The following is a 9286-nucleotide window of genomic DNA, read 5'->3' as shown; positions in this document are numbered from 1 at the left end:
GTCATAGTGACTCCTACTTGATAATATCAGAGGCATCTAGACCCAAGGTTTTCATACACTTATCTTCTTTCATTATCACTCATTTTACTAGTCTGTCCACTCTTCCCATTTTGATTAGCAGAAACTGACAGCTAGATTTTGACCTTGAATTTAAAAAGCCTCAACAATAAGCTCTAGTAGGAAGTCCTCGATTCCGGCAGCAGCTTTCTTCTATTGGTACTTTCCAATGGAAACATTTGGTTTGTCCTCCAGAGTTCCTGAAGTATTGGGCGTGGAAAACACAGGTAAATTTTAGTCACTGGATCATTGCACATGTGATAAAGAAGTTCAACACTGTAGTTTATTTCTTTTCTTTAGCTATATGAAAGTGCAGCTTTTGTTAGTTGAACTGATCAAGAACCATGTTCACACAGGGTGTAATGGAAGGACACCCTACATCAGAAAGCTGCAGTATATTCTCTTAGTATGGAAGTCATGGAAAGGCCGAGAGACAGGGTGTGTGGAAAGTTCAATCTGAAGGGCGACACTGAAAGAGATCAAGTGACAGTGAGGGAGAAGGAACTCAGCAACAGAGAAAGCAGTGCTTGGTGAAGGAGTGGTAAGACATTACATGTGAGGAACTTCTCAGACTATGAAATTCCACAATGTTGAGCTCCACAGAATTGTAAGAGAGCACCCTTGATTAACAAGGAGATATCTCTTCCCAATCTTTTCATGCAGGTTTAAAGTCAGTGGCCTCAAGCAATCATCTTCTGCAGGTGTATTTGCTCATTTTGTCACGAAGCTCTTTGGTTTTGACCCCATAAATGATAGGGTTGAGCATGGGGGGGATGAGGAAGTGGAGGTTGCCCAAGATGATGTGAACATGAGGAACAATGCCCTGACTGAAGCGGTGTGTTATAGTGGAGAAGAGGAAGAAAGTACAAGACATCAACATGACACAGATGTGGGCTGTGCAGGTGTTGAAGGCTTTCTGATGAGCTTTCTTGGAGGAGATTCTGAGGACAGCCCTCGTTATCAGACTATATGAGAAGGCAACGAGCAACAGGTCTTGCCCCAAGACTACAAATGCTACCACCAAGCCGTACATCTTGTTGACTGTGATATCCCCACAGGACATCTTTGCTATAGCCATGTGTTCACAGTACGTATGGTGGATAACGTTGCTGGCACAGAATGGCAGCCTGCTCAGGAGAAGAGGCAGGGGCAGAATGAAGAGAACAGCTCTTATCAAACCCAAAAGCCCTAGTTTAGCTATTCGTGCATTGGTGACGATGGTGGCATATCGCAGAGGTTTACATATGGCAATGTAGCGATCAAAGGCCATTGCCACGAGAATGGCTGACTGCATAACAGAAACTGCATGAAGGAAGAACATCTGGGTGAGGCAGCCACCCACAGTAATGCCTTTCAAATTGAACCAGAATATACACAGGGCTTTTGGCATGACTGAGGTAGATGTGGCCATGTCTGTGAGTGCTAGCATGGAGATCAGCAGGTACATTGGCTTATGCAGGGTCTGCTCTTTGCCTACAACAAACAGAACCATGAAATTTCCCAACAGGCCGATAATGTAGAACATAGAGAAAGGGATGGAAATCCAGACATGGGAAGCTTCCAGGCCAGAGATGCCAGCAAGGATGAATGTTGAAGGGCCAGGGCGGGAGAGGTTGAAAGCTGCCATAAGGTGGTTGATGCGTCGATCGGGCTCAGAAATGCTCAAGGTTCCTGTGAAGGGAGAGAAACACAGTGAGGGTCTTTAAACACTTTATTACAAATATTTATTACTAATTTAGAATAGGGGATGAGCAGTGAAGTGGCAACATTTACAGATGGCACCAGATTATTTAAGTCATAGTCGTGTCCAAAGAATTCCACAGAAGGAGCTAACCAAGTCAGGTAAATGGATGTCAATGATGGCAGATGAATTTCCATATCAATAACCGCAACTTATATGGTCATTGTAGGGAAAATCTTGAACTCTTCAAACACCTTACACGGTTCTAATTTAACTGTATGCACTCAGGACAGGAATCTGGGTGTCATGTTATAAAGCTCTATGAAACCCTGCTCACAGTGCAAGCATGGACAGAAACTGAGAAAAAGCATTGGGATCCAGGAGGAAATGGGATATAGAATCATACGGAAAATAAAATGCCATGAGATCAGTCAGTCAATGTTTCTCCCTCCTGTGGACTTCTCTGTTTAGTACTGGGCACCCTTCTCACACAGAGTATTGCAAAACTAGAGGTGTTCAGCCAAAGGCAACTAGAATGATCAAGGGCCCTGTGAAACTCATATGGAGAGAGGTTGAAAAAACTGGGGTTGTTACTTTACAAAGGAATTGAAGAAGAGGAGACATAAGAAAAGTTTATAAAATACTTAGTGGTAGAGGGGAAATGGAGAATGTGTTCTCCCAGTCTCATAACAAAAGAGCAAGAGGACATTCAATTAAACTGAAATGTGGCAAATTCGAACGAGGTAAAAAAAGAATGCTTTCTCCACTCGGTGCCTAATCAGACTGAGGAACTCCTCGCTACAAGAAGTAGTTCAGGCCATGAGCTAAGCAAGAATCAGGAAGGGTTTGAACATATATATGGATAGTGAACCTATCCAGTTTCAATAACTACAGCTAAATAAATATTTTGGAACACCTAAGCCCACATGGTTCGGGGAGAAGCCAGTCTCTAGCTGTTATGCATCATGCTCATCTATGATATAGCACTCAACAGAAAGGGCATGGAACTACAAGGATTTTGGTATTTAGGTATAAAGGCCTGCACATCTGGGAGATCATAGAAAATAATGTGTACAGGTGTCATAGGTCTCACCCCCACTTAGAGCTGTTGGGTTCCAAAATGGGGGCCTGCATGGGCTTCCCTAAACTAAAATCCTAGTTTAGATCTGGTAAAAGCTGCCACCACCCAATAATGTACGTGTATTGGGACACAGTCCTTCCCCAAAATCCTTGGGGATCCCAAGAGCCCCAAATCCCTGGAGTTCTTACACCTAGGAGAAATAAACCATTCCCCCCTGCTTCCTCCCCCCTCCCTTTTCCTAGGAGAGATACCGGGATTCAACTACAGAGGGATGCCTTCCTCCTCCCTCCTCCCCTTTCCCTGAGAATTCACCCAAGGAAAGATCAACCAAGTCCTTAACAGAAAAGATTTATTAAAGAATAAAAAGAAAGTAAACTGTCTCTGTAATACCAAGATGGAACAATACACAGGGTCTAAACTTATCAATCTCTGGAGAGAATTCCCCCTCCCTTCTTTCTCAGTAAAAGCAATAACAGTACAGAATTAAAGAAATTCTATAGCAAAACACACAATTGCAAATATAGAAAGCAACTCAAAAGACTAATCCGCCTTTTTAACTAATACTCACTAAATTCATGGTGGCTAAGTCCATAAATGGCTATTAGCCAGGATGGGTAAGAATGGTGTCCCTAGCCTCTGTTCGTCAGAGGATGGAGATGGATGGCAGGAGAGAGATCACTTGATCATTGCTTGTTAGGTTCACTCCCTCAGGGGCACCTGGCATTGGCCACTGTCGGTGGACGGATGCTGGGCTGGATGGACCTTTGGTCTGACCCGGTACGGCCTTTCTTATGTTCTTATGTTCTTACTATACTGGATAGTAGGAAATACTCCAGGAACACAGGAACACAGACAAAGGCTTCCCTCCACCGAGATTTGAAATTATCCTGTCCCTTGATTGGTCCTCTGGTCAGGTGTTTCTCAGGTTACTGAGCTTGTTAACCCTTTCCAGGTAAAAGAGACTTTAACCCTGATCTGTTTATTTATGACAACAGGTTACTGGTTCAGACCAATCTGGATTGGTTGGTAAACTAGGTGGAAGCAAACAATGTGCGTTCTAATATAGTTATGTAGCTATCTACATCTAGGGACAAAGAATGTAGGTGATGCTTACATGATGTTGGACTCTGTGTGAAGTGCAATGACTCTGAACATGTTTTGGGGTTATGAAGAAATAATTACCTAAACATGAGCTCCCAGCGTGAGCCTGTGGCCAAAAGAACCAATGTGATCCTTGGATGATAACAAGGGGAATCTCAGGGAGACGTAGAGAAGTTATTTTACCTCGAATTTGGCACTGGAAGAACTCCTGCAGGAACCTTGTCTCCAGTTTGGTGTCCCTGATGAAAGATGGATGTTGATACATTGAAGAGGGTTCAGAGAAGAGTCACAAGAATTACTAAATGTTTAGAAAACCTGCCTTATACTGACAAACTCAAAGAGCTCAATCTATTTAGTTTAACAAAGATGGTTAAGGGATGACTTGATAACAGTGTGTAAGAACCTACACAGGGAACATATATGTAATAACAGGCTTTTCAGCCTCCATACAGAGGAGTAATGTGATGCAATGCCTGGAAGTTGAAGTTAAAGAAATTCTGACTGGGAATAAGGCGCGCATTTTTAAATGGTGAGAGTAACCATTAGAACAATTTACCAAGGGTATGTGGATTCCCCATCACTGAGAATTTTGAAATCAAGGTTGGATGTGACACCTGGATCTGGGGTACAACTGAGCCCTCTGACTCACAAGCCTGGGATCCCTCTCTCAATGTCCTGATGAGACAAACTGTGAACTGCTCCTGGTACTACGCCTCCACCACCATCCATACAGGAAGCTACTCTTCCAGCTGCAGATACAGGCAGGCTCTGTGACCAGCCACTGCATGAACCAATAATAGAGAGGCTACAGCCAATGTAACCACCAGCTCCCTAGCCTAGAACCCCAGAGCTGTATCGTCCTGCCCTGGTCCAAACCCCAACCAGTTTGAATTTGTTACCCAGTTTGCTTCTCCCTCAATGTGGGGAGGACAATGCACACTTTCGGTAAACAAGCTGAGATTTGTCCCCCAGATACTTCACTTAAAGGCATCCTGGGTTTAGATTAAAACGTAAAAGAAGTTTTATTAACTACTACTGTCAATCTCCAGTTTCTTTCTTTTGGTTTTGGAGCAATTTTGCAAATGGGAGCCAATAATGCTTTCTAGTTCGGGGAAAAAAAGCAGCAGCCACTCCCAGAAGCCCAAAAGCAAGAAGCAAGACACTTAAAAAATTATACCTGGTCTGCTAAAAACAAGTGGAAATACTATCCCAGGTGTAGGCAACCTATGGCACGTGTGCCGACAGCGGAACTCAAGCCGATTTTCAATGGCCCACTCACTACTCGGGGCCTGGCCACCGGTCCGGGGGGCTCTGCATTGTAATTTAATTTTAGATGAAGCTTCTTAAACATTTTAAAAACCTTATTTACTTTACATACAACAATAGTTGAGTTATATATTATAGACTTATAGAAAGAGACCATCTAAAAATGTTAAAATGTATTTCTGGAATGCGAAACCTTAAATTAGAGTGAATAAATGAAGACTCGGCACACCACTTCTGAAAGGTTGCCGACCTCTGTACTATCCACTAGTTATAGGCTGTTCTCAGAAAGGCTCACAAAGTGTGAGATAAGTTTCTCTTAAGGTCCATTATATTCCCTAGTGGCTCAGTGACCTGAATAGGCTCATCCCAAACAGTTATCCAGACTGAAAGCATCTTGCCTAGTGGGCATTTGTCATAAATAAACAGATCAGGGTTAAGGTCTCTTTTACCTGTAAAGGGTTAACATGCAGTACCTGATGACCACCTGACCAGAGGACCAATCAGAGACAAGATTTTTTTCAAATCTCTGTGGAGGGAAGCCTTTGTCTGTGTTCTTTGTTAGAGAGCTCTTTTTGGATCTAAGAGAGGACAGTCATGTCTCCAAGTTCTCCTGGAGTAGTTTCTACTATTTAATAGTGAGTATTAAATTAGAAAGGCGGATTAGTCTTTTGAGTTGCTTTCTATATTTGCAATTGTGTGTTTTGCTGAAGGAAATTCTTTATTCCTGTTTGCTGTTACTTTGCTTTCACTGAGAAAGAAAGGGGGAGGGGGGATTCTCTCCAGAGATTGATAAGTTTAGACCCTATATGGTTCTATCTTGAATTACAGAGACAAGTTACTTTCTTTTTATTCTTTAATAAATTCTTTTCTTTTCTATTAAGGACTTGTTTGGTCTTTCCTTGGGTGGATTCTCAGGGAAAGAGAAGGGGGAATGGTTTATTTCTCCTGGGTGTAAGAACTCCATGGATTTGGGGCTCTTGGAATCCCTTGGATTTTGGGGAAGGACTGTGTCTCAATCCACATATCTGATTGAGTGGTGGCAGCTTACTAGATCTAAACTAGAATTTTAGTTTACAGGGAAACCAAGTCAGGTCCCCACATTGGAGCCCAACAGTTCCAAGTGGGGGTGAGACCTATGACAGCATTACCCAGGTGTAACTACATTTGAAATACAGATATGTTGTCAATATTCAAAACTTCAGATACAAAAATGATACATGCCTACACATGAAATTATCTTAGAAAATTATAACTTTTCCAATGACATCGTACATGACTCGCCTTGCATGAAATGCATCATAATTTGCTAATCATGTCATAATAATATCACTAGGAAGAATATGGGGTGCAGTGTCACAAACAGATCAATGGTTCTTTCCATCGATGGAAAGACTGAAGTTACATAATAATAACTAGAACAGTTGGAAACAAAACTGAGTGAAGTTGTGACACCCAGGCTGCAGTCCTCTGCCTTGCCAGGGAAACCGCCGTCCCCCAACACCCACCCAAAAGCACTCAAGGCCAGAAAAGTTCCCAGAACTGGCCTTGGACCAACAAGCACAAAGAAAAAAATAATTTTGCAGTGCTTCCCACCTGTCCGTATACATGCCGCTCTGTGCCCCCACAGCACCCAATGCCACTCACCTGTCCCTGTACACCCTCTGCCTGACCCATAACCCTCAGCACTATCTGCCTCTCCATGTATATCTCCCTCCCTCCCTGCCACCACAACTCCCAGTGCTCCCTGCCTGTCCGTGTACACCCCATGCCTGCCCCCACAAACCCTAGCACTGCCTGCCTGGCACGTACATCCTGCGCCCTGCCCCACAACCCCCAGTGCAGGCGACTTGTCCATGTAGATCCTGCAATCCCATAACTTCCAGCCCTGCCACACCATGATACACCTCACCCAGACCTGAAACCAGGTGCCAGACCCCACAGCGACAGCTCACAGAAATATCGCCTCAGACTAGGTTAAATCGGTGTCTGCCTGCACCAGGGAAAAGGGGGAGATCAGCCTGAACTACTTTTCTGCGGGCAAAGGGAACCCCAGCAGCAGCTCAGCCTGTGCAGGGAAGGAGAGAGGGACAGACCCAGCAGGAGGGAGAGAGGATGTGGAGATTAAAAGGAGCCAGCATGAGTAACTCTTCCTCAAAATGACACAGAGCTTTAACATATGGCAGCCTGCTAGAAACTCAGACACACGTTCCTGAGGCTGCTGATGGGAGATAGTGTGAGGGACAATCTGTTTCAATGCAGTCCATGTTATGTTACAGTCTGAAACACCACTTTCCCAGGAGGCCTTGTTACGCCGGTTTGGTCTGCGCATTAGGCAGGATGTGCATTCCCTATTTCACCTGATTTTAGGACTCCACGCCACTGTGATCTGGACACTGCATGTCCCCCCCACTCTCCGCCATTGTGTGTTCCCGGATCACCCCAATGAGATTACCAAATCTCCCTCATTTCTGCTAAGTTAGAATCATAGAATCATAGAATCTCAGGGTTGGAAGGGAACTCAGGAGGTCATCTAGTCCAACCCCCTGCTCAAAGCAGGACTAATTCCCAACTAAATCATCCCAGCCAGGGCTTTGTCAAGCCTGATCTTACAAACCTCTAAGGAAGGAGATTCCACCACCTCCCTAGGTAACCCATTCCAGTGCTTCCCCACCCTCCGAGTGAAAAAGTTTTTTCCTAATTTCCAACCTAAACCTCCCCCACTGCAACTTGAGATCATTACTCCTTGTTCTGTCATCAGGTACCACTGAGAACATTCTAGATCCATCCGCTTTGGAACTCCCTTTCAAGTAGTTGAAAGCAGCTATCAAATCCCCCCTCACTCTTCTCTTCTGCAGACTAAACAATCCCACTTCCCTCAGCCTTTCCTCACAGGTCATGTGCTCCAGATCCCTAACCATTTTTATTGCCCTTGCTGGACTTTGCTTTTCTTTTTACTGCCTTTTGCTGCTTCTCATCTTCACCAGAACCAGAGATGCAGGGGCAGGGAGAGAGAGAAGATCCTTCTCTCATCCTGCAAAAATAAAATATCCTCATGATTTCAAACCTCTAAGCCTGTGAGTTTGATATTTCCTGTCAGCTCTTCTTTGGTCCAAATTGTCTTCCCCATCCATAGTGGCCACAGGACAACTCTAGTCGAAGACATTGGAACCTTGTGGCTGGTGACAATCAGGTGATTTATTTAAGTTCCTATATGTGGATTTGGAGTTTTGTTATTGATAACAGTGGGACCAAGATTTCACTCTCCGTGTTTAACATTCCACTCCTGGCTGTGAAAATTGTGGCTTTGGGTTCAGCAACAGAGAGCTCTGAAAGGGTCTGAAGGAAACCCCCAGTTTATGTGGTGTTCTGAGAGTGGTTATGAAAAATGTGGATTCCCAAACACATACTTCTTGTGAACCTTCTGGCAACTAAACTACTCTCAATACATTTGTAGTTCCAGTTTTAGCAGGTAAATTCCTTCCTGTGTCTGACAATACTAAACACTTCTAGTGACAGAACTGGAGAATTCCTGCCCAGATGATTTTTGGATTGAACCCTTGAACCCTTCATGAGCCCTTAGCACTAACTTTAATGCAGACACAGGCAACTCACCGAAATCCTGCTCAGCAGAGAGTCGAAATCTTCTCATTGCGAGAGGAATGCAGAGCCTGGAGAATCAGTATATGAAACTCACATGTCTGACACTTGACGTGATGAGCAGCGACCTTTATGAGTCCGCTGTACAGTCCCTGCAGACCTGCAGGTTGCCCGAGGCTCCCAGACAATTCCCTCGGCTTCATCAGCAGTGGGAAGAGCAGATAATAGACTCTGGAGAACTTCAGCCTGAGAGCCTCCCCTGGGAGTGAAGAAATGATTTGCCGATCCGAGGGGTTCAGATTGTCAGGGCAAATTGAGCTTTGTAGGCTGTTCAGCCTAGCAATTGATGATGGCTTTCTTTTCTGTGTATAATGTGCTGCCATCTGCACTATATATGGCAATGCTGCCACAAGATACAAGACCAAACACCTTTTTCTATTGATCGTAGCAGCGTACCACTGAATACCACAAATGAAGTTCTAATGTCCATTTCATTAGTGTCC

General features: G+C 44.2%; 1 protein-coding gene across 1 annotated transcript; it reads right to left on the bottom strand.

Annotated features, from left to right (window-relative positions):
* Positions 1-745: 745 nt before the first annotated feature.
* On the bottom strand, positions 746-8835 carry LOC120395283 (olfactory receptor 52K2-like). Its single transcript, XM_039519542.1, has 2 exons — positions 8799-8835; positions 746-1728 (listed from the first exon to the last, which is right to left on the bottom strand). Exons 1-2 carry the CDS (start codon positions 8833-8835, stop codon positions 746-748), a joined length of 1020 nt encoding a protein of 339 aa, XP_039375476.1.
* Positions 8836-9286: the final 451 nt, after the last annotated feature.

Source organism: Mauremys reevesii, linkage group 1, assembly GCF_016161935.1.
Source record: "Mauremys reevesii isolate NIE-2019 linkage group 1, ASM1616193v1, whole genome shotgun sequence".
Classification (NCBI taxonomy): Eukaryota; Metazoa; Chordata; order Testudines; family Geoemydidae; genus Mauremys; species Mauremys reevesii.
This window is presented reverse-complemented; position numbering and strand designations above follow the sequence as displayed.

What these genes read in the sequence shown, in the direction of transcription:
- LOC120395283 (XM_039519542.1), bottom strand. Translation starts at nt 8,835, where the DNA reads ATGAGAAGATTTCGACTCTCTGCTGAGCAGGATTTCG. An exon ending in CTCTGCTGAGCAGGATTTCG is followed by an intron (nt 1,729 to 8,798) that starts GTGAGTTGCCTG and finishes CTCCCTTCACAG; the next exon opens with GAACCTTGAGCATTTCTGAG.